The sequence below is a fragment of the Trichoplusia ni genome, chromosome 16 (assembly GCF_003590095.1).
Source record: "Trichoplusia ni isolate ovarian cell line Hi5 chromosome 16, tn1, whole genome shotgun sequence".
Lineage (NCBI taxonomy): Eukaryota > Metazoa > Arthropoda > Insecta > Lepidoptera > Noctuidae > Trichoplusia > Trichoplusia ni.
In genome coordinates, this window is record NC_039493.1 from 2,161,673 (window position 1) to 2,187,873 (window position 26,201).

At 36.9% G+C, this 26,201-nt stretch overlaps 2 protein-coding genes and 1 non-coding gene across 4 annotated transcripts in view; 2 read left to right on the forward strand and 1 right to left on the reverse strand.

Annotated features, from left to right (window-relative positions):
* Nucleotides 1–294: 294 nt before the first annotated feature.
* LOC113501750 (kinase suppressor of Ras 2) lies at nucleotides 295–15,238 on the reverse strand. Of its 2 annotated transcripts, none has more exons than XM_026882974.1 (18): nucleotides 14,908–15,238; nucleotides 12,143–12,280; nucleotides 11,775–11,913; nucleotides 11,365–11,493; nucleotides 10,989–11,118; nucleotides 10,728–10,881; nucleotides 10,037–10,215; nucleotides 9,772–9,854; nucleotides 9,172–9,278; nucleotides 8,634–8,796; nucleotides 8,195–8,293; nucleotides 7,535–7,659; nucleotides 6,007–6,177; nucleotides 5,333–5,518; nucleotides 4,867–5,012; nucleotides 4,429–4,560; nucleotides 4,128–4,257; nucleotides 295–3,941 (listed from the first exon to the last, which is right to left on the reverse strand). In XM_026882974.1, the coding sequence occupies exons 1-18, from the start codon at nucleotides 15,070–15,072 to the stop codon at nucleotides 3,789–3,791; spliced, it is 2,529 nt and encodes an 842-aa protein (XP_026738775.1). In that variant the 5' UTR covers nucleotides 15,073–15,238; the 3' UTR covers nucleotides 295–3,788. The 2 variants fall into 2 exon arrangements, with proteins under 2 accessions (XP_026738775.1, XP_026738774.1); XM_026882973.1 differs by having other exon boundaries at nucleotides 8,195–8,296.
* A 448-nt stretch (nucleotides 15,239–15,686) lies between these two features.
* LOC113501733 overlaps nucleotides 15,687–26,201 on the forward strand; it is a 47,295-nt gene continuing 36,780 nt past the window's right edge. The window contains exons 1-2 of the mRNA XM_026882942.1: nucleotides 15,687–15,924; nucleotides 16,047–16,201. Of these exons, the coding sequence (XP_026738743.1) occupies nucleotides 15,876–15,924; nucleotides 16,047–16,201 (204 nt within the window). The 5' untranslated portion in view covers nucleotides 15,687–15,875. The remainder of the gene's footprint in view (nucleotides 15,925–16,046; nucleotides 16,202–26,201) is intronic.
* Trnal-uaa lies at nucleotides 21,221–21,304 on the forward strand. The gene has a single exon. It is a non-coding gene; the product is annotated as a tRNA-Leu (tRNA).

A 26,201-nucleotide genomic window follows, 5' to 3' on the forward strand; every position in this document is an offset into this window, starting at 1 on the left:
CATATGATACTAAAAGTTGATATTGTCAGATGATTATCACAAGTCATGCACATAGCAACTGTTGGCAAGACGAGTCTTAAGGATGTCTACTTTAGATTTTTTTCTCCCTTTGTACTGAATGTCGCGAGTTCGACTCGCAGGACTCGACTCAGTTTTTCTAATTTACTTCTTATTTATTGAATTTCAAAATTATTTTGTTGGATCAATGATACTGGATAAATTATTATTGCAAATCCAGGTAACATTTTAGTTGAAGAGGTTAATGTGGATACCAGTATTAATAAAACAATAGAAAACAGTGATTGGGAAATTTATTTTGGCAAATGCAACTAACCTAATCATTTCAAATCTCAATACATAATGTAAAACTACATCCATCTGCATTCCAACCATTGTTCATTTCTAATAAATAGATATTACAAATAGCGGACGTCCCGCGTTTTTCTTATGTACAAGTTGCGAGACGTCATCACCGTATATTACAGCTAACATAATAGGAGTCGACTGACCAGAACAATTTTCCTTTACAACAATAATTTAGTAAACAATAAAATAATGAGCTGTTATTTTTCCTTTTTTCATTTTAAATGATAATTTTTTCCTTGTTGACTTATTGGTAATGGGTTTAGAAATAGCTATCAGTAGCGTATTCCATGACTTTAAAGGAAGTAAGATAGTAATGGACAAGTATGTAATGAACAGCAAACAATTTTGACAAGAATAATAAAGAAAACTTGAACACAGGAAAAGAAAAGAAATAAAGAAAGGTCTTATAAAATAAAACTGCTTTCTAAGAGAAATAACAGACAAATCCAAACCCATTACAATCATCAACATGATATTGAATCAGCCTAGTCTAATGTTAAGCCTCTTAGCAACATTACAAGAAAGTGGTAACTTTTAAAAAGATACAAACTGATGTAGGTACCTACAGCTTGATTAGTAACTATCAAGTTTTAAATCTCAACAACCTACGAAAAGGAATGTTATATTTTTTATTTACACAACAATTTTGTATTTTTTTTTTCAAGGTATTGAGACTATTCAAGTTAATATTTTTTTGTTTGTAATTTGAAAGAGAACAAAACTACCCAAGGCTTTTTAACGATTTATACAATTCTGATTCTGATTAGCTTTTCTTATTTAGTTATAGATGTTATAAGCGAACAGCAACCGAAATAATTTGCGTGAACTTTACATAAATTTAACAAAAACTATTCTCCCAAAGGGATTGTATCAAAGAACACATGTTACAATTATTAATGAAAGTAATAAATAACTTCAACAATCTCAATAGCTATTTCTAAAATCTTGATTTACATTAAATAAACTGTCGCTATAATATTTTAATATCAAATAAATTCGTGTGTCGGGGACTATCGTAGAAGATTTAATTACCTGTAAAAATAATGTAGGTATGAAACATGTCAACTCTTAGCCTAGAATAAAGACTGAATGTTTTAATGCACTGATCTTTAGCTTTGTTATAAAACAACAATTTATTTCTAGCTAGCACTCAATATAATACAACATGTTAGTTATAAATAAAAACTTATCAAATCGCGATAAGGTTTATATTTGAATGATCATAGGTGGAAGAACTCAGATTTGTAAGACAGTAAGCGCAGCTAATTTACATTTGCCATTTCAAATAGTGTGATGCCATGTTACATATAAAATTCTACTAAATTGATTAAATAAACATTCTGAAATTATATACCTTGATTGTCGGCTCTACACACTACTACAATATTTAAAATAGAGTTTGTATGGTCCCTTAAATAATAGGTTTTATTGCTACCATGGAAGTCTATTTATGTGAGTGATAACTTAATATGTCTACACCTGCTGCGATATAAGTACACTTTTGTTCCATAATAAATGGTAAATCATCATAAAATATATTCACATTATAACATCTTTAAACATAATATTATTTCAATGTTTAAGAAGTCAATATAAAACAGTTTGTTCAATTTTCACAAATATGATAATCTACATTCATTTTTTAAAACAATCATTTTTACAATTACTTTGGAAGTATATTTACAGTGATGGCATGGATCAATAAATACCTTGACATACTTTTACGTTTTGAAGTGTCATTACTGAATCGTGTGAACCAAAGATAAGTGCACTAACTTCGACTGTCCATTGCCATTTTAAGCACATTTCAAAGTAAGGTCTGGTCTAATTATTATTATAGTTTTCCTATAAACTCTGGACAGTAGAATTTTGAAAGTGTTTTATTCATATTATAGAATGTAAAAATGATACTCTTACGCTTAGCTTTCTCTTACGTACTTTTTTTTCAAACATTTTACATATTTTCGATAACTTCTTTCAGAAATGTGCTCAAAACGTTTTTGATACTTGACTTGGACAATCCTGAATCACAGCAAAATCGTAACACTGTACAAATATTTACATTCTATCAACAAAGCAGTCATTTTCACACATTTTTTCATTTTTTTTTACTTTAATTAATTATTATTTTAATTACGAAAATATAATTTATTCTATCGATTAATTAGAGATCAAGATTGTTTACTTACAATAGACGTTTTATTAACATAATTTACATTTAATTTATAAATGTTACACTAAGTATCAAAGTTACCCGTTTGTTATGTTATACAGTATATAACAAATAGTTTCTTGTTATATGTCGTGTGCAAACTGGGAGAACAATTAAGGTAGTTGTCTTTTTACGTTACAATAATTTGGGCAACTCGCAGCGACTCAGCGGTGAGATGGTGCGCTTTCACAATCTAAATTCAATTCATTGATAACTGTGAATGCGTCACCGACCGCTATGTAAGCGCTAAACTAATTCGTTAACAATTAATTAATACTATTCACTTAATAAATTATTATTACGCGTCATTTTTCGTTTACATCATCGATTCAATAAATAAATAACTTAATTAAAATATACAAATACAATCATAAGCATCCGAATACTTAAGAATAAGTTATACCAAAACTGTCCTCCCGGTTTGTCGAAGAGAAATAATTGTAACAATTCAAAATATAAAGATGATATAAATAGTTAACATCTACGTTTTACGCCGGAGTCGGTTGGACTTGTGAGTGTCGCTGTGGTAGGCCACGAGAGTAAGGTAGAGATGATGTGACTCCACCTACGTAATGTATGCAATACACGTGTGGACTCTTGGTTTTGTTAAATAACCTTTCGATTGTCTTAAGTTTCACCACGCTTATTTGCTATATATTAGACACGGCATGCGTTGCATACGTTGCGTAAAAAAGAACCGTTTGTCTCTACCTTAATACGACGAACTTATTGATACTTCAAAACTTTATATGATCGGATGTTTAAAAATAAAATTTTAAAAAGTTACTACGAATGCTCCACTCACAAGACAGATTTTAAAACTATATAGTACATTTTGAAGAGCAAGACATTTACTGTTTTTTTTTAACTTCAATTCTGATTTGCACCCCGCTTGCTACTTCGCGACCCTTGTGTGCTGATGTCAGTGATTAATCATATATCTTAGTCATGACTTTGCACGTGACATTTCTATCACTCAATATTTACCGCAGCCCGAAAACTATAGGCACGGTATTCGAAGACTGGCGTTTTCCACACCCAATCTGCCGCAGTAAACGTTTAACGCGTTTTGATGGGTTAAAAGAAACGTTTCACTATGGAATTTATGTAAGGATAGGGAAATAATACGATTCTCCCGCCAGCCGCTTGTATATAGTGTGGTGTGGCTGCGGCGTTAGGGCCTGACGCAGAGCGCTGGCGCGGGGCGGGCTCAGAACACGGAGTCTGCGGAGCGCGACAGGTGCACGGGGTGGCTGGGCGAGCGCGCCAGCCGCTTGCGGGGCAGCTTCTGCAGCGTGCTCAGCAGGTGCGGGAAGTCCGGCCGCTCCGCGCTGCGGTACGACCAGCACAGCATCAGGATGTCCTGGGGAGCGCGGACGTTATTACTCAGGGGGTGGAACTAGATTTACATCAAGATGAGTACCCTTCGATATTGATCTGGACTGAAATTTGCAAGGTGTAGTTCGCAGCTCGTATAGTAATTACTGCGATCTTCATAAAGGGGGCAAAACTAGAACAACATATAACACTAATTTTAAACACGACTTACCTTGATATCTCTAGATGCCTGCATATTCGCTAGCGACTGTTTGACGCCCTTGCCGACCTGCCAGATGACGGCTTCTGGGGGTTGACTCTTGAAGGGATACTCGCCGCAGAGGAGCTCGTACCATACCGTCCTATGAAAAGATATACGATAAATACAAGATGTATTCATTTTGATCAAAATAATTGTATTTAAATTATTATTTAACTTATATTGCATCAAGACGCAGTTTTATTTTTCACTTGCTTTGACCATCCTCTGACTGTCATACGGACGGTCATGATTTCGCGTAGCGTGTACGTACCCGAAGGCATAGACGTCGGTGGCCTTGGAGAAGGGCAGGTGCAGCGAGGCGTGCGGCGTGAGCGCGCGACACAGCTCGGGCGCCAGGTAGCACAGCCAGCCCGCCGGGATGCCCAGGCTGTCGCCGCGGACGCTGCGCAACAGCATCGCGTGGAGGTTAATCATAATACACATCAGATTCAATAGCACTAGCAAATATATAAAAAAATAGTAAAAGTAAAGTAAAAAAATAGAATAATAAACATAGCGGGAAACATACTATAATCATAATAAGCAAAATTTTGTGCCTGCAATGTAAATTACTTTTTTCTATGTGTGATGTTGCGTCCTACCTTGTGACAAGAAATTGCTTATTGAAAGATCTTCTCCTTTAGTTTTATTCCACTTTCAAACAAAATGTAAAACATATTTATAAAAATAATGATAGTGTAGCACTAACCTTTGCACCAACTTGTTCCCAAAACAGAGTTTAGTGACACTAAAGAGGCCGAAGTCCGTGATGACCACCTTGCCGTTCTCAAGGAATATGTTCTTTGTTTTCAGGTCTTTGTGGATGATGCCGCGCGCGTGCAGGTAGCCCATACCCTGACAAGGAACAAAGCTTTTGATACCTACAAGTTTCGGCACAGTATACTTTTATCTAGTGTAGTTTTGGGAAGAGGACGCCAACAAAACTTGAATGGTCGTTACGGTTCGAAGTCTCGAAAACCGGATATAGAGTCCATTAATCCCTATTATCTTTTAGTTTTAAATACACGTCACATTTACATAAACTAAAATTACTCTCCTTTTAAACAAACTTATCCCCTTACTACACTGGCATGGATATTTTTTTTTCCAAATACCTTTTCTTATCAAAGACATCTCTCTATTAAACCTTATTTAGTTAACCAATTTCCTCTAACCTGTGATATCTGTTGCGCGACAATAACACTTTTGTTGGCGGTGAACTTGTCTTTCCTGAGATGGATGTGCGTGTAGAGCGTCATTCCCTTACACAGCGAGGTGACGATGGCGAGTCGCGGCGGCTTCATGCACGCGCCCATGAACAGAACTAGGTTCTCGTGACGGGTCTTACGGAATGTCGCCACCTGCGGGACATTACAGAATTAAATAACATTGTTCGTATTGAGTTAAGTGATTTAGGGGAACTGCAATGACTTAAAAATCCTTAGATATTATTATTACATTATAAGTAGGTTTTCCAAACTATTTCGGCACTTAGGAATTTATTCCTTGTGACACAAGGGGTTTCACAGAAATTCAAATGACATGCACATAGACGAAACCAACAAATATTTTTGCATCATATAAAGACCTTTCTTATGCAGAGATCCGCAAATTAATAGGTTAGTACCAGTTATCCATATATGCAGTCAATTAATCTGCTGCACCCAATGTAACAAGGAAGCTTGATGATGCTTCTGACGATTTAAAATTAGAAATAAGCAGACAATTCAAACAAACGACTTTTTTTGTGTTCTGCCGCTCTACGGTATCTTGGACTGCTTCACCGGACTATGAAGCGCTTAGCCTGCCTAGCCTGGCTATCACCTCGACCAGTGCGTGTGTCGCTCACCTCATGCTTGAAGGTGTCGAGCGGCACGCAGTCGTCGCTGAGCACGTGCAGCACCTTGACGGCGACGGCGCCGTGCCAGCTGCCGCGGAACACCGTGCCGAAGCGCCCCGTGCCTATCACCTCGAACAGCTTCAGCTCGTCGTACGGGATGTCCCACTCCTTCATCGATAACTGGTGGAAACACGGACGAGGGTATTAAAGGAAATAATTTATGTTAAAATTAATCAATACGGTAGGGGTTGGAGTACTTATGGCAAAGACTTTCGACTTTTCTTCGATATTATTTGAAACGAATCCCGCTGTAAAGAATTTAATCCATGTATCGCACAAAGACACCCAGACTCAGGACAAGCATTCCTCATAAAAAGAAAAATTCGGTAACTATACAATTCAAATTAGTTATGCCAACACATAAAATAAATGCGTGGATAGTCGAGTAGTTGAGATCACCACGCTAAACCCACTGTGCGCGTCGTGTCGCGGGTTCGATCCTCACGTAGGACAAGCTTTTGAGTGATCCAGGAATACTTATTCTGTGTCTGGGTGTCGTCGTGCACGTGATTTGTATGTTTGTGAAACACCCCGCCACATAAGGATTAAATTCCTTAATGCGGGAGTCGTTTTTATAAAAAAAAAAAACAATTAAGACGATATTATACACCAAAAAAGCAGTATTAAACAAAAGCTCAGTCAAAAATTGATGTCAGAATACAAACTTCTTCAAAAAGCCTCCTTCTCCGTACAAATATGGACATATTTAACAAACTTTCACGAACAACAACAAAATTCACCAAACTATCAAATATTATACTGCAACACACTTGTCAACGAATCAACAATTTAAGAAACCCCCGTACTCCAATTTATTGACTTTATTACTGTACAGCTTTTAAACAACGAATGCGTCTAAACAATAGCGTTGGTGTATCAGTGTATACAGAGTGTTATCGGAGTCTGGTTCCCGCGTTATCTACAATAATGGCCGCCGCAATGCGAGGGTCATTACATGCCTATCATTAAACCTGTCACATGAGCTTTCAGGAAACTTTATATTGTAGATAATAATAATTATTTAAACTTACGATTGGGTTTTATGAAACTAATTTTTCTTGTAGAAATATTGCAATAAAAATTATTTTGGAGATGTCAAGTTTTCTGATTGGAGCTAGTAACCTCCACCTACATTATTGTTGATTTATAAAGTATAGAAAGTCACCAGGGAAGAAAATAAAAATCATAGACGGGGATAATATGAATGGAAAGAGAAAAAAATAAAGCTGTTGAGTTTATTGAGCCGTTTCTTCTCCTCTGGCACACAAGAAACGCTGGTAAGACCGCCATTGTACCCTAACACTGTATGCTTTAAGCATCACTGCTGCAGTTCCATGGTGTACAATAAATAATATTTAGATTAAAGCAGAACTAGACGTCAAAAAGATGTAGACAAAAATGTAGTTTAAACTTGAGTTTGAGAGAGGAAATCCCTTTTCCCTGCAGTTGAACAAAAATAGGTAATAACAATACTCACGCTATTCTGCCTCGGCCAGCGCTCGTCGGGGTGCTTGTTGTGCAGGTCGAGCGAGTCCCCGCGCCCGCAGCCGCCGCTGTCCGTACTGCCCGAGCCCGACAGCGACACGCAGCGGGAACTGTCGCCTGGACAACATACTACTACATAAATATTCTGAATATCATACTACTACGATAAGACTAGCTGTTTCCCGCGGTTTCACCCGCGTGTGCAGTACTTGGTCTCGTGGAAATTTTACAGTTTATGTTTTTTTTTGGTCTTTGCCGCAATTTTTCATATTTTCTCACCGTTAAAACCTTCCCTGGAATTTCACGAATATTTCAAGACTTTAGAATAAGACAAATCGGTTAGGCCGTTCTCGAATTTTAATGAGACTAACGAACAGCAATTAATTTATATGTATAAGAAGAAGAAGACTAGGAAGCTCGTTACAGGTTGCCAGAAGCCTGAAAGTCTGACAACCAGTCTAACCACGGGGTTGGAGGTCAGATAGGCAGTCGCTCCTTGAAAAACACTTGTACTTAGCAGTATCCAGTTATACTGGAAGCCGACCCTAACAATTGTCGGTTATGATTTTAAAAGTAACATTTTATTTGATACTAATTAATGCTAAATTTAATATAAAAAGCTTGTACTACATACATCATACAAATTACTCACCACTTTTTACGCTGGCGGTGAGGTCTTCCTTATTGTCGTGCTGTCTCGCCGGCGACTGTATCGTCACGTGGTTAGGACTAGACACCACTGGCTTTAGTTCTACTTAACAAAAAGAGAAAGTATCGTTCTTAAATTATTCATCGACAGATTTAGTAAGTACGTAAGATCTATTAATTAGTCAGAGTTTATCTATCTAGAAGTCTACATCTAGCAAGGATTCATTTTCGACGATGTTTCATGAAAGATCATTTGATTTTTCCAGTCCGTCTAGCTATCACGCTTCATGAGATACAGCCTGTTGACGCACGGATAGACAGATAGGTACCTGGCCGTCAGTAATTGGGCTCATTTTTATACAAAAATCATCGTTGCAAATATGTATTATAGTTAAATTTTAAAATTGAGATGACGTAAAATGTATATGTGTAGTGGTAGTTACCTGGGAAGTGGAACTGCTGCTTGGTGGTGGGCGGGTGGTGCAGGTGGTGGTGGGGCGTGAGTGGCGGCGCCAGCGCGGGGGAGGACGGCGTCGAGCTGTTGCACGACGACGTGTTGGACGACGAGTCCGGCCCGCCCGCGCCCGCGCCGCGCTCCAGGTACGGCTGCAGGACACACACGGTATGTTTACTTCAAATACAGGGATTTGGAAGTATTACTAAATTTTGAATCCGTCTACTTAGTGACTAGGCTGAGAAAGTAATCTATCGATAGAAAAACAACAAAATTTATCGCAAGGCAAAAAGCAAAAGATTTAATGATGTCAGTTACATTGTTTTCAAATGATATGTATTTTCAAAAGTCATCATTGAGTACATTTTAGGTTAAACGAGTTAAGGAACCCCGATTAAGATTCATTTCATTTCTTTGACAGTGAAAATAATACTCGTCTATTTTCATTTACTGGTCAGAGCTACGGACTTAATATTATATCTTTTGTCTAGTTTAGGTTGTAGTTAGTAGAAGTGTATGGTACATACCGAGTGATGCGCGGCGGGCGGCGCGTGATGTCGGCGGCGGTGCGTCAGCGACGACAGGAAGCCCGCGCCGCGACCCGGCAGCGGGGACACGTACGCGTAGTAGCCGCCTGGGGGCACAACACAATAGACACAACTGTGATTATGCTAAAGCAGGATTTTGGGCGTTGTAAAAATGAGACAGCGTCGAGCGGAAATTTATATTTTTAGTTTAAATCGTGGCTCTAGGTCCGTGTTCCATAAGGTGGTCCAGGTGGATCTCCTGGGGTTACAGAACACACAGGCAATGGCAAGAATAGATAAGGGCTGGATTTAGTGTTAGCCCTCAGCATATGGTGAAGTCACTTCCACCTTCATTTCATAAGCTTTTTAACCGATACTCATCATCATTGGCCTAGCCTTTTCCCAACTATGTTGGGGTCGGCTACCAGTCCAACCGGTTTCAGCTAAGTACCAGTGTTTTACAAGGAGCGACTGCCTATCTGACCTCCTCAACCCATACTATACTTTTTATCCGATACTATGAGATCCATTTACATTCAGAAAGTGGTCGACGCGGAAAGAGTTTGGGAACCTCTGTTCAACATTTTGATATGTACTTACCATCTTTGTGAAACTTTTCTTTGAAAGCGTCAACAAATTCAGGCGGTAGGCCGCACGAAGGAGGTACTTTACTTTCGCAGTCTCTGCAAAAGAATAGAATTTGGTCAAATTCTGTGTAGTTCACTTATTTTACTTTTGTATTCAGTGATAAAGTATAAGCCGAGGTATAAAAAGTTAAAACTTTCTTTTCGTAATTTTTAAGCAATGGAGCAATAGACGTCGTCGGTGAGAGGATTGTGGATATACTTCGTGTCGTGATACGTACCTGTGGCACTTGAACTTGCACTCCTTGCACTTGAGGCCGGAGCCGAAGAGCATCTGCTTGTCGCAGTAGTCGCAGGTGGCGATCATGTTGAAGGTCTTGGTGAAGCGGTGCGCGATGTCGTGCGCCATGCAGCGCGACACGGTGGGCGTGCGCGGCGAGCGCGGCGCGGCCGCCGCCCCCTGCGGCACACACACGCTACAGCGCGGGCGCGGGGCGGGCCGCGCGCACGCGCAGCCCAGCAGCAGCGGCAGCGCCAGCAGCCGCGCCAGCCGCCCCGCCCCGCGCCCCGCCCCGCCCCGCGCCCCGCCCCGCGCCCCGCCCCGCGCCTTGGGAATGCAACACGTGCTCACTGCCCGCACCCTGCCGCCCCCTACCGTACTCGACGCGCGTCCCCCGCCCCTTACTGGCTGCTCATCGGACATGACTCGTCATTCGCCCGTGTCAAAACCGGATCGGACATTTTCAACAAAAAGCTTACGTACACAACATGCGAGGTGAGAATTTAAGCTAGTCAAAAAGTTTCGAGTGACTCGATTAGATAAGTGGCGGCTTTGTGCTAAATAGTGCTTAAATACAGAATTACGTTATTATATTAAGTAGGCAAAAAATCTTCTAGCATCTAAATGTAGCGAGTGTAGAAGCTGCAGATTATATGTTGTAACACGTGTTGCTAGTGAGTGTGTGTACTTACATGGTGGTTGTAGTTGTGCGGCGGGCGGTGTTGCGGCGTGAGGTCGGGCTCGGGCTCGGGCGCGGGCTCGTGTCGCGGGGAGCCGGGGACGGAGCCCGCGCCGCCCTCGCCGCCCGCCTCCGCCGCGCCCAGCGCTGACGACTGGCTGTTGTCGCTGAGGACATACAACCACATCTTACTAAAATTATCATTACACATTTGATGACTGCAATATCTATGAAATTTACTTAAGTAGGTATATTACTTTGATGTGGTAACTACCTGAGATCTGATGCGTCTGGTCTGACAGACAGCTGGGATTCATGCGACCGTGACTTCGTCAGTGCTGCGGGAGGAGGGAGGGTCGTGTTTGATTTTCTTTTAGCTACGGGCGTGGGGGGAGATTTTCCACCTGAAATCAAGTCACTGATGAGTTCGTGTATTCTGAAAAAGAGTTTCACATGTTATAGATACGAACACGCATATTGCTCTACTAGGCTTCTTTTTGCTTGGTAAAACGATTGGCGAGACTATTCTTTCTTTTTCTTGTACTATGCGGCGATCGAATCCATGTAGTGAACATATTAAGAGCCAATCTCCGAGCTTGTCTAGGGATCTTCAAAGACGTTATAAAGTGCTACAACGGAGTGATAGTGACCTTTCTTGTTGTGCGGGTGGTCGTGGTTGTGCCTGGCGCGGGGCGCGCGCGGCGAGGCGCGCACCCCGCGCTCCCACGAGTCCCAGAACAGCTGCAGCTCCGCGCCCGCCTCGCCGCGACCCAGCGCCTCTGGACATACAAACATATACATCATTATAGAACTAACAGGGAGAGAATCGCAAGAAGTGGTTAGGGTTGAGAGAGAAACCTGAAGTTTAAAAATAGTTTTTTCTTTTATGCAGCCGTTTTAGATCCCATTGCTGGGCAAAGGCCTCCCCCCTTCTCCTCTCCCTTTTGCAATTTTTGGCCATTTTTTTCTGTTATTTTTTTTTCCCCCCTAAAAAATTATTGGCTGACCAAGTAATACGTAAATAATGACAGAAACAATAGTACTTCTTACTACGGCGTACCTATATAAGTCCGCAGCCGCTGCATGGCGCGACACAGCCGCAGTACCTCCTCGTCGCGCGCGCCCGCCAGTAACGCGCGCATCTCGTGGTCGGAGCGCTCCTGCAGTGACTCCAACGTCGCCACGCGGGAACATACCGCCTGGGGTACCGGGAATATACACGATACATTAAGAATGTAAGATTTTTTGCATACCTGATAAACTATGGAATTGACAGGTACAAATGGACATTTCATTTCTGGCTAAAATTAAACGTTTTATTTTATAATAGCAAAATTTGAACGACTATTAACAATCATGTTAAGTTACCCATCAAAACTATTGTTTAATTGAAATATCTGTTGAAGTTCATAGTTTTGTATTACTTACCTCTATAGAGTCAGGGGTAAGTCCAACTACCCTGAGCCATTGCGCGAGGCACGGCACGTCGCCGAGCTCTCGCCGCAGCTCCTCACCGAAGCTGGCCTTGATCACCAGTTGACGGGAGAAGTGCTTCACCAGCTTGCCCTGCGGATGTCAAAACAAAATGTTGTATTAATACAAGGAATAATGTTTACCATATGGTAGGATGTAGTGATATAGGCCTTAATAGGCAGTACCTTTATGTAAAAAAAAAAAACGGTAATCACTTTTTTAACTTGAGAACATGATAAGATATTTTTGAAACATATACTGAATGACTACTTTTTATATCCACTTGATAATACATTATGAGAATTAACCATTCAAAGGAGAATATAAGCTAGGGTGGCTTTTTCGTTACTTCAAAAGCATGTCATTTATAAAAAGTATTCCATAAACAAAATAAACACATATGGTTGTTAAAGGGCAAATGTCACCACCTTCATATTTTTATACAAATCTTAGTAAATAACCATTTGACTGCAAGTAACAGCTTACAATTATTTGTGAAAACAATTTAATGTAAGATTGTTAAATTGTAAACAAGTTTTGTCAACAGGCAAGCCAGGTAAATAAATAATCATCGTAAACATTGTATCAAGTGTGTCTAACTGCAGACTTATGTAGTACATACAGGTTGCTGTGATAATATAGCAGTTTAAGTAAATAAAAAATCAATTAAAAGAACACATATTTTACTGCATTCATTTAAATTTAGACATAACCCACAGCAGGGCAAATGCCTCTATTCCATTCTTCGATCTATTGCTTTATCTGTCCAGGTAATATTTTTTATATCAAGCCTCTTGTGTCCAAGGTGTGTATGCAAAGGTCTCCCCCAAATCATTCCATGATTCACACCCTTTGCAATTTAACTAGGATCAAATGTAGCCTGATTTGATCCTAGTTAAATTGCAAAGGGTCTAAAATACCACCAAAATGTGCTGTGGTGAATATTTGTAAAGCAGCAAACAGATTAAAAACATACCTATATAGAGAAAGAATAGAAATGAATAGTAAACAATTTATCAAGATAATAGTAAGCTCTTACACAATCATGTTTTGAGTGTATTTGATTATGAGTCACACCTCACTCATGTGGTAAAAACTAGTTTGGAAATTATAATATTAAGTAGGTAGTTTTTTGTTGCTATCAATAGTAAGGAAGTTAAAAAGGATGTTTCAACCTCAATCTAGATTTAGAAAAAATAATTGGTATTGGGCTTCCTTTACAGTACAGCTTCATAATAAAATTTACAACAGAAGTAAACAGAAGCTGAATGCCGTATAAAAAAAAACACAACGCACCAACTTCAAGCCCTTTGAATTGTCTTTTACAAGACACACTTCCCACACACTAAAAATATCTAAAAACAATAAAATTTTCATTAGAACTAACTAACTTCTAATCTACACTTAACTAACTTCTAATATACATATATCAAGACAGCATTTCAAATGTAATAACTTCATCAAATCTGTCTACAGACCTATTAATGGAGCCATATCAGACAGTTATTTAATTGAATTGATATGAGTTCAATCAGTAGAGCCGCATTAGCATTGAATCACTTGGCGTTACACCGGGACCATTGTTGATAATGTTATAGCAGTGGTGAGACATTGCCATCGCTCTTCATGACAAATTATCGTGTATAAATATTGTGTGTGTCATGTTCTTGTGATTCTTGTGCTATTATTATGAAATAACATTTAGTTTCCTTAATAAGAATTTCAATTAGATAATTTTTGAACTTGAGGAAATCAATATTTGGTTTTAGAAAATGTTTATAATATTCTTTGAAATAATATTCTCTATTCAATAATATTCTTTGAAATATTAAAAAAAAAATGTGACCTTACAAAATATAGAAGAAAAAGTAACTTGACCTTTAAATAATAAGTTTTTATCAATATCAATAGTAATCATCAAGTTGGCATTTATTAAATAACTACAAAATTCTTCAAAACTTTAACCATTAAGTATAATTATGTATTTTTTTTCAATTGTCATATTTTTAGGTTTTCTGCTAAATATATATATCATCTCAAACCATAATCAACTTAACTGAAGGTAGAGTGATTGTCTAAACATAGTGCAACCATCATCTAAATCTCAATATTGCTACCTGTTACTTGATAAAGGTTAAAGTTTGCAATATTGATTTGAGGCACAAGTGTTTCAGAGGTTATGATGCTAAATATATAACTTTCTCTGTGTCTCAAACTGAAAAGTTACATTCCACAGCTACTTATTGTATTAGAAGCTGTGTAAAACAGTATTAACTGTACATTTAAAGCTATTTATTACAGAGCTGGCAACATACACTCTCTCCTAAAGAATGCATTCTCTCATTCAAATGTTTAAAACATTACAATTGAAATAACATGAATAAACATAAAAAGAAGGCTTGATAGCATTTTTAAATGTTACGCTTCTAGTTTCAAGTTAGAATTAATTTAAAGACCAAATAGCGGCACCAGAAATCAAATCGGCGAGAAAAATAATAACTGGTACAGTTTTGATAGCGTGAAATAAAACAAGTAAACATTCAAGGTGAGAGGGAGCGGCGCGCGCGTACGGCAACGATTTCCACAACGGCAATGAACTATTCACCCCAGTCCTTGAGTGCAGCAAAGTCCTTGAATCCCGGGCTCTCGGCATAATACTTTCAAGGGCATTGCTTATTTCCCTTGTATGTACATACAGTAGTAAAGGTTAGCTCCCCTACCTCCAGGGTCCGGATCTCCTGCTGTGTCAGCTCGGCGCTCGTCGAGCATTGCGTCCGTAAACCCTCGAGTCTATCAGCTGAAACGTCGATCATGGACTGGATAGTCTCTATCGTTTGAATTGCATCACGAACTCTCTTAATTTCGTACTCGTTCTCTGCATCCATTACAAATATCACAGCACTGTACACGGTCCGTTAATCACTATACATAAATAAAAAACACCTTATTCATTTTATAAAAATGAATTTACAAAACATTGCAGATGTTGTATTGCCGATACAGCGGCCATATCCGAAGAAAATCTATATTTTTGTCTATGTTCTTGCATTGTGAAACCATAGATAAGGCTTAACTGTCTACATGACAGTGTCACTAAAATGAACTGTCATTTTTTCATTTTAATCTTGCCATGTCTTGGTTGCGTTCTAGTCGTAGGAAACTAACTTCTAATTAGATTTTTTTATGCAAGATATATTTATGAAGAATTAGCTTAGAGCTGCTAAGCGAATTCTAAAAATAAATTATATGGAATTCCCAAATTAAAGTGACATTGTCATGTTTGTCTCTGGTTATAAAGCGTGGTCTCTATTAAAATTATCAAAGTTTACACATATACCAGCTCAACAAACAATATTGTTTACCAAACGTGGTTTTTACATTTAATAATTTACGATATCAGTGTCTTAGTTTTTAATTTTCTACTTCATGGTGAATGAGCTATTTGACATTTTTTATCAAGTAGCAATATTCAATTGTATATAGCAACATACTATATTTTAAGATGATATAAAATTAGTCTATGACTTTATTCAATGGAGTGAAGACGTTTGTTGTGAGATTTATTTCCTATTATTTCGCCTTCCGTCGTTTTTATTAATTCTGTGTAATAGTAATAAATATTTTTTTACTTTATAAAAAAGACGAGTTCGACAATTTTTTTTCTAGTGTTAAATGTAGTTACAGTAGAATGTTTTTCGAGCGTATATTGTTGTCTGTGTTCTGCCTTGGATTAGAAGGTAAATATTTTTTTTGTATTGACCGGCTTCTATTTAATTCTGAATTAAAATGCAGGTTTTTTTGTAAGGCCAGTGGAGATTATAGCAATTACAATTTTCCTTTTATTGTCATTATTTTGTAGTTTTCCCGCGGGCCTTTGCCGAGGAGGTGGAAATTCGTGATGTAGCTGCAGACAAGGGCACAAATGTGACGATACCCTGCAGTGGAGTAGACTCCTTACCATCCCCCAACGTGCAGTGGGTGCACAGGGGCAACAGGACACACCACGAAGTTTTGGTAAGTTTACAGTGCTTTAAAAAAATATTACAAAACATGTTATGTAAATAATTATAAAAAAATGTTTTCTACGTGCATAAGTTCAAGATATCAAATATACGTCGTGTCCTTCTTCTTAACATCACAATAACAAACGTGGATTTATCAAAACTTAACCTTGAGACTTGAGTGCTTATTGTTATTCAACTTTAAAATTTTGAAGATTCCTTAATTTTATTTTAAATTAAATAATCCTAAAAAAATTAATTGGTCCCTGATATTGCATAGATAACGGTAGTTCTTAATAATACCTTCATACTCGTATAAAGAGCTAATATCTCTAAGGACGTTTATGTAATTATACTGTTTTTTATTTAATTTATGCGACGATCTAATTCTCGCGCCAAAACAGTTGAAGTTTTTCTGATAATATATATATATTTTTAAATAGATCAAGTCTTATACAAGAAGACATCTTTCGATGTATTTTGCTACACGTGATTTATTTAATTAAAGTATCTTCGTTTTATAGAGTACATAATATTATACAACTATTATTGATATGTCACGACCAAACTGCACAATTGTTTGTTTTCATTTCTATATCGATAATTGCTTTTACCTTGACCTTTAAGCTTCATAATTTTTGGCTAATGTTAATCGTACACGTTGCAATTTAAAGTAAAATAATGATGGAAAAAAAATCTATATTCCTGGACAAGTCGCAATTTATTTTTTCCTACAACTCAAAACAACAACCAAATAGTGAAGCAAATCGACATAAATGATAAATGCTCACAATGTTGTCCAAAGACGAAACTTTTACAAATAGTATCACACACTGCTGTAATATCACAGCATGTAAATTTGCGAACCGTTCAATAAAAACTAGCACCTATTAATAAACAACGCGATCTTTGTCTATTCAAATAGACAAAAAACGTTTAGCACGACATGACTTCATAACAATGTTTACTAGTTAACAGATCTTAACATCTGATGAGGAACCTAAGATCGCTATTGACAGTAGGTAATCAAGCAACTGTCTCAATAATATTCGCGCCAGTCTTCGCATAACTAATCGGCATGGAGTGTATTCAATGCCACGTGCATTCATAATTATTAGGTTCAAAGACCACTCGATTTCCTCGTCTCATACAAATTGTAAGTCATCGGTGTTTTTTTTTCTGGCGCTGTCTTTAGATATTTGTTAATAGTTTACTCAATACCTTATTACTCAATATCTTATTCCACAGAGTTAGTTATGTGTTAAGGTTCCCCATATTTACATATGTGGATAGGAAAGTATTTTATTTACAGCTTGAATGCTATGCATTGAGATTCAGTCAGACTATAGGCCATTGTTTTAAGTAATGCATGATTTTCTAACAACATGATTGCTGTCATCTGTCCTTTATGGGAAAATAGTTGCGTTACGATCGAGTCTCGAGATTTTATAACAATTGATTAAGGACTCCGGTTGGGTCCAGCTTCTGAGTACGAATCAGGTTCACGAAAGTTACTTTAAAAAAAAAAGGTCACTTGAAATTCAATCAAACTATACATTTGATTTAACTTATTAAGAGCAAGATTTCTTACTATACTAAATATAAACAGACGTATACTTTATATTACTTAAGCAAAGAGCATATTTCTGGTCATGTCTATTTACCCGCCTCCACAGTTTGAAGGTTATGCAAAATTAGTTCGAGACCGAAATGTATATTTCTATTTGCAGCTCGCAGTCGTTCTTCCAACAATAACTAGTATTGTCTTTATGAATTCTTCATCATTTCGAAACAGTTCTTCATTCAATAAAGCTACTTAAATTGAAAGTAGAAAATGTCAGCGCATTTATTTTCACTATTCTTGTACTGAACGTCAACCTCAGTGACTCGAAAGAAGTATACTCAGCAAGTTCTTTATGTTGTTCTATATTACAAATCACACTTCAGGCTAAATCCCAAATAATAACAGTTGCTATTGATGTGTTTGCATTATCAAACACCTGAAACTAGTTGAAGATTACGTTTTCCCGTGTTTATTCAACCTCATTATAACACGTCTTCGGATTTGTCTCCTTTTGCATTTTCGGTACCTAAACAAATATAAACTTTATGCATCTTACTGAACATCTTTCAGACCCCAATGCGCGTAACTGCGCATTCTAATAAAAGGAAACAATTTTATCCTATAGTTAACGACATTTCTTAACAGTAAACAATCTATTGTCGAAGCGAAATAAACTTATCCACATCTTTCATTTTTAATGTTTATAAAAACAACGTGTCTTTAAAAAACCGCTTCTCAGTTCACTGTCAATTTGATGCCTAATTTGTACATTTTTACACCTATACATAATGTTTATACAAGAACGTGTAGAACTGTAGTGAATTTATGCGCGAAACCTGTTTCGCCATGTAAACACTTGTTCAAATTCACTTCGAAATAATTATTTGATAAGCAACGTTTTTGTCGACGTTATTTAATGGGAGCTTGCTGTGCATTCAGATTTATTTTGTTGTTATTGGGAATGTAATCAATAAATAGTGATTTTATTCTGTCGACCTGTTCTTTTTTGCTGTTAATCAGGAATTGAAAAAAACGTTTCCAAAATATATGAATGAATTATGCGACTCAAATTAATGGACAACAATTTTCTCTTCACCACAAAGGCCTTACTCGTATTTATTTTTGTCAATCATCACGATTGTCCGTAACATCAGCAAATATGTATGTCATTTTAATTGCCTTAAAACAGTTTTATACAAAAAAATAAAAAATGTAATGAATATACACCATATTTAATGACATATTGTATTATTCTTCAGAAGGTGACATTCAGTGCAAAGTTGAATGTCCGACCTTTAATTTATAGAACGCAGGTATAAACTTAGATATGCCTCTCCTAATTAACATATCTGCAGCAAATTATTCTTGTTAATTAGCTCAAGGCGACGCGATGTTTATTCTTCGTATCATTGTATTTGTGTTTTTGTAAGACATTGACGATACAAACACGCCTTAGTATTTGATAAAGGATTGAAGCCAAAATGCAGGACCTACTGCTAAGTTTGAGGCCCTTTTTAGTTTTATAACAAAAGGTAAAAAAAATGCAACGGACGCATTTTTTATTAACCTATTTGTACGAAACTTTTAGTGACGTGATTTTGACTGGCTGACCGGCTTTAAGGCAACATACAGATTCCAATATCAATGCTTATACGTGTAATGTAACCTTAACTACAAATACAATATTGATGAGTTCCCAATTCATCGCTCGCATTGAACAAACACAAGAGAGACTGATATCGGAACTGATTGCTTGTTCAACAGCACAACAAAAACTCCAGGCCATTTGAATAAATTCTATTGAATGTATTAAGACTATTAGCGAAGCTTCGAGAGCACTTCGGATCACTGATTTTTCTATAAAAGACCCTTTCAGAAAATCCTTCCATATCATTGCAAAATATGAAAGATTGAAAGTTACAGTACATTATTCGCAAACCCCGGATTCTGCGATATTTTATGTTGGATTTATGAAATTCTGGTCGGAGCTGTATGAAATAAATATGTGCGTGGATTATCCCCTTTTTGTCCAAAACTCTGCTATTATTTTCTTACACGTATTTTTTGTTAAGTAAACCAATTTCCTCGCGCGCGCCTCGGAGTCTTACGAGCAGATGTATATTTATTGAAATATTTATTTCATCAGATTTTCCGAAGTAATATATGACTATTTTAAAGGGACTGTAAAGTTATTTTATATGTTTGCAGTAGCTTTATCCGTTATCATGATAAAGACATTGTTTAATTCGTCGCTTACTATCGGCAGTAACTGTAAAACTGGACCCTAGTGCAAGGATTCAATCCCGTTCGATTCCTTCAAACATTACTATTCGTCCCGGACACCCGACGCATATCATTGAGAATGTATTTGAATAGTATCGATTCGGATGTGAGTGAATGCTGTCGTTTTACCACTTCAGTTTTATAGAAATTTAACGTTTGGCCATGCTGTCATATTTTTTAATGTTTTAGTACTTGAGCAGCGACTGTTGCTTGATAAATACAGCCTTAAATCCAATGTAGAACAAATATGTTCTTTTTTTAAGTTTGAGTGTCAGTTAGAGGGCGCTGTTTGACCCCGTGTCCTTTCATCAATCCCACACCACATATTTCAATCGGTTGACTGATTTGTTCGTCGAAGCGTAGACAGACACACCGAAACACTTTTGTAAGATGTATTTATTAGTATGAACGTCTTTATTTACTCGTTATAGAGCAAACTAAATATTTAATAAACACGTGTTGACCGCAAGCTATAATTATAATGCATTGATTGATAGCCGGCTATTTACGGCAAATTGTTTAACGACTCGAACTCGTAAATGCAGATTGTATCTAAAAATATGTTCTGAACTCAATAACGACTACGTGCAGAAAGTAAAATGTCCTTGAAATGTATTTCACAATTGTTACTAAGTATGCATTATTAATTAATGGTTCGCAATCGCACGCCATGTTGTCTGATTACTAGACCGGTGAAGTTAATACCGAGGGCTATGATCCGGATAGTTAATACATGGATTTGGAGACTTACCTACTATAAGAGGTTCTATCTAATATCTATACAGTATAAAATCAAATCTAATCGTTTTTGGATAAATATTACCCAAAACATTTTATTGCGTGATTTTCTTTTGTTTTCTCGAGTATTTTGAACAAACCTGTAGATATTATATCAGTAAAAATTTTATTGAGAGAAAATTGTATCTTAAGGCATAAATAAAAATTACGATTTTCCTTTATCCATAAATAAATAAGTAATAAATTAATTAAAAATAAATTAATAATAAATAAAAATTTACAGATAGACCTCGGGAAGTACCCTGTAGAATTTAATTCCTCTACGAGTGTCGATTTTTTTTTAAATTTGCGGTATCTTCAACTGATCTCTGATTACTTTCAGTAGATCCCCAAATAATTCAGTTGATCATGTAGGTACAGATCCGTAATTTTGCCTCAATTAAACAAGTCAGGTTGGCCGAGTGGTCTAAGGCGCCAGATTTAAGCTCTGGTTCCCGAGAGGGAGCGTGGGTTCGAACCCCACACCTGACAGGTTGATCAGCTCAAGAATACTTTTTGTTTTTTTTATTGCAGTTTTATATTGGTTATTCCCATTTTTCTACATTATAGATGTTTATTTATCGTGGAAAAAATTAAAATTTTATAATCTAATATTAATAAAAGTAATAATTTTCTTTTAAGTAATTTCCCGTTATTAAATATAAATATTAATGTTGTTTAGACAAACAGCCTTTGATTTTAGAGGTTTCAGTGTCAGTAGAAAATACGCTAAGGCATCTAGACGCGCCCTAGACATTGTTGTTTCAAACTTATTGATCTTAGTGACTCACTCATAAGCACTTTTATAGTTATTTAGGTGTACGTTTCGTTAGTAGGTAACTAGAAAAACTGTAAATTAGCCTGCTGAACGTTACAGATAACTGTTTTTCTTATTCATCCACTTAACATCCTTGCAATGTCATTGACAACACTATTCAGCCAGCCACCGCCAATAAATCCAAGGTTCACAATTAAAAACGCGACGTGTTTACGAGCACTTATCAGCATTGTAAGCGGCTGTACACTTACATCGTACCTTTTCTTCACGAGCCTCCATTGTGAGGAAAACCCTTGAGATTTCCACTGTTGTCTGTCGCGCGCCACTCGTGACACTTTTGTCTGAACATCCCGAGAGCTTTTAGACCATACAATTAGCTATATGTGTTCGACTAAGAAGGTTTTCTTTGTGGCTTCTATACTTTCTTCGATCAATTTATCGGTGGTTTTTTTTGGAAATGAATTTTTCTTTTTCATTTTAATTACACTTACTTCGGACAAAGTCAATTAAAATTTATAATTTCTGATAATTACGGATATAAACATGATTTTGTTATTAATAGATTAGTCTCAAACATATGTTGCCTGCCGCCTTCCTCATGAACCCAGCAAGGGAACTATACCCGATACTTGTTAACTAGTCAAATAGTATTTCTGAAAAGGACACCAGTTAAAGCGATTAAATCCCACTTATATATCCAAAATCGAATCATGATAATTCGGCTATCCGACCTATTGAACCTGTAGCAAACAGCTGTTATTAAAGGGTTGGAATGTAAATATGATAAATGATTCCCCTTGATAGCATCGCGGCGAGTCCCTAATGGCTTTAACACCTGCCCTAATCCTTTGTAAACCTCCTGAATAGGACTAATAGTGATAGCGATTATCGACGAAGGAGATTTTTTTATATAATTTTGTTTTATTGACTCATACAGTTGAAGTTTATTACGATTAACAAGTTTATGATTTGATTGTCCTTTAATTAAAACGGAAATAGGAATTGCATCAATTTAAAATGATAGTAAATGTCATTTTATGCGAAGATACTTTAAGTTATTATTGAGATACTTAAATACTTTTTTAGCATAACGATTTGCCATTCGATATCAGCCTTGTATAACCCACAGCTGGGCATCGGCCACCCTTAATTTATGCCATTCTTCTCAACCATCACAACCATCTTATCCCTATATTTTTTACATCACATTTCGCTAATGTTGCTATTACTGCATTGTTTTCAACGAATCCAATTTCCATTACAGTCTCCATATTTACAGCATTCTTACACAAACAATACCTTCAACATTGTTCTCCTGAAAACGTTTTCATCTTTATGAATACACAATTCTTTCGCGGACGTATTAAATATGTATCCCCACGTATTGTGTCGCCGGACAGACGGCTTGTACATAGCAACTGAGTATAATGCTTCTTAAGGCGTGTACATGTATAACATGTTAGGTAACCAGGTACCAGTGTGGTAGACTAGTGTTCTATAGTTGGTGCGGAAATGGTAATATAGTTGATGATAGTTTTATTGACAGAAAAACAAGCTTCAGGACTGAAAGTAGCATTTAGCATTGATGACAACATGTTTGACTTAAGATGAAGGTATCCTGTTCTTCTAAGTTCATTCCAAAACGGGAAGAATGAGATTCTCAATTTTCTCTTTTTACCTCTCCCTAGGTTTTTGGAAACTTTTTTTGAACTATCCCTACTAAAAGTTCATATCCACTTCAGCTGCCTATTTACGCAGCATGAACAGCTGAACTTATACCGATCCTACTCCGTAATATAAAACTGCATGCTACCGTATTCGGAAAACGTAGTCGAGATGTCGGTTTTCATCATTCATAGTGCAAAGCGCGGCAACAAAATGTATTCCAGCGGTAATTTGTTGAGCGAACCGCGGCCTATTTACTCGCTGGAGTCGTGTACTGAATAACCTACTCTTTTAGTTAGAGAAATTAAATTTATGAAACCTAGTGCATTAGGTGAGGGAAACCAGTGACAAATATAAAATAGAGTTTTTGATTCAGGGATTGCTGAAGCGCGGGTTCGATCCCCCGTAGGACGCTTGTTTGATCCACGATTGCTTGTCTTGTACACCCAGGGGTTTATTTGTGCATGTGACTTAAACGTGAAACCCCCTGCCTCACAAGAATAAATTCCTGATCGCTGGAGTAGTTAAAAAAATGCAGTTTTAAAATCGATTATTGAAATAAAGAGCTTCTAAAGTTGATAATACTTTTCCTCATGTATTGTTGGTGAAATTAAATAACTTGTATTTTGGTATTGTTATTTTCATGTGCATTGAAAGTGAATAATTTAGTTTAAATATAATTTTCAAGAAGCTGTGCTGATTTAAATACATCTTAGTATAAACAAATTAACGTACCCTACCTCAAAGCGATCGATGTTGTTTCCCTGCCAAACATCAGATGTCGACAGTCAAAGGCTAATTGGGTCACCGGCCTTTTCAGACCTCCGCTCACAAATACGGATGGTAGGCAAAGTACAGGAGTTTAAACCAGTACCAATACCATCAACTATCTCAAAACAAGAAAGTTATTGTTAGAGAAGCGAGATGTCGATATATAGTGTAATGCACTGTCTCCCTTTCACAATAGTATTAATCCTGGTTTGTTAGCTTATAGTAAGTTATAGTAACTAATGTTTGTCTCTTGTGAATATGTTTCGCAGTTACAGCGCCAGCTTTGAGCGAGAGCTTCGCTGTAGCCGAGTGTAGAGAATTGTTTATTTTATGTTTGTAACTTAACTGGATTTGCTGTACAGTACAGTTCTTGCAATGCAAATAAATGCATCAGTTTATTTTAGACTCAAATCTTTTTTTACTGGCTCTAAACATTTTTGTGTGGCTGCAGGATCTACTAAATTTGACCACTATCGTTTTTTGTCGAATTGCTTATACTCTGCCAAAATAATAAAAAAGCGTGTGCTTAACGCTTAACCCGAGACATCTTGACTAAACATCATCCTAAACCTGCAATCAAGTACTATCTAACAGCCAAGCATAGTTCACAATATTCCCAAATATCAGCACAGGAAGGGGCTAATTGGGTCGTAGCCTCGGACCTCGATACAAGCTGCTCTAACACAACTAGTCAAGTTCGATGCTTACTGGAGTTACTGGTATACACCGAATATAACCTTGCACTTGATGCAACCAATTTACAGCGGTTATTGGGCCGTTTCGATACCAGTGTCTGTGAGATTCGTGTCAATTGGACTACGAAGTGGCGGTTTGATAGGAACTGCTATTTGTATTGAGTTTGTATTGTTTTTGTAACAAGAACAACTGAAGGTATCCCGAGTTTCCTGATTTCTAAGTCAGTTTTTCTCCTAGCTATAGTACCTATATACAGGGAAGTGTGCTTAAAAGTTGTTAAAAGTGACTGTTATTGAGCAAGACGTACGTAAATACAGAAATCATCCAATCCATTTGGTTCAGGGAAAGTTTTTAAAATTTGGATTATTGCAGGCTTTAAAAAATTTGCAATTTCTCCTATCTCAATTGGCATTTTCAAAGTACTACACTTTCATATACCTATTGGACTTATTCACTGGAATTGTAGTACGTAAAGTGCTTATATAAGTGTCAGCAGAAGTTACGCATACAATGTCGTTCCTGAATAGTTTTAATGTTTTTGCCAGACATACCTAGTAGCCAAATTCTTTGACAAATGTTAAAAGGATTACCTTATTCGTGACATACTTTAGAAGAGTTGTTCAATATCATCTCAATATTTTCGTGGTTGAGGTGAAAATGTTTTATTAATGTGACCTCCTTAGCATTGACATTTTGGAACTCCGTTATTATTCGGTCTTACTTCAAAACAATTGCGTTAATCCTTATGATGTTTTGTACTGGTTATGTATTATTACTTCTTACATGTTGATAGCTAGGAGTTGGGCCTGCAGTCGCCACTCAGTCGTACACTATATCGATCTTCATTGTCCATTCACCCATTATGCGGCAATAACCGCTTATTAATTAATGTGTGACCTTATTAAATTATGCGCAAGGAATATTATGTAAAACGGTTTTGCGATACTCGGTCAAATGCGGAATCTATTCGATTTTCGTTTGAAATATGGTGCTAAAACGCTTTTGATCAATTTTTGTTCTTTACAACCAAAAACTTTTTGTTTTCTTTGCTGAGTTTTTTTTTGCTTGCTATAATGGACTAAAAATATTACAAACGTTTTTTATTTTATTGGTACACCTTACATAAACAAAAAAAAATGCACTTAATATATTTCCATTATGGTACACGTAAGGTTTAGGTACTTAAACGTAACGTCTCGAATATTTTAATAATCTATCATAACATGACGACTACGTATAAAATTTTAATGCAAATTGAAATCGTTTATAGCTATGGTATTTTTAATGGCGGCACTCATTGTGAGGGGGCTCGTATGTAATTCCTCCCTTCAATGCATTTAATCAGGATTAGGGCCTCGCGTTTTCCAATTGCTTGGCTCAAGTACGATTTAGGGGATGAAAACCAGTCACGTTCTGCGGTTTTTAAGATTCGCCGATGATAAGTGTAATAAAAAATCTGCAGACTCGATTGTTTCTCAT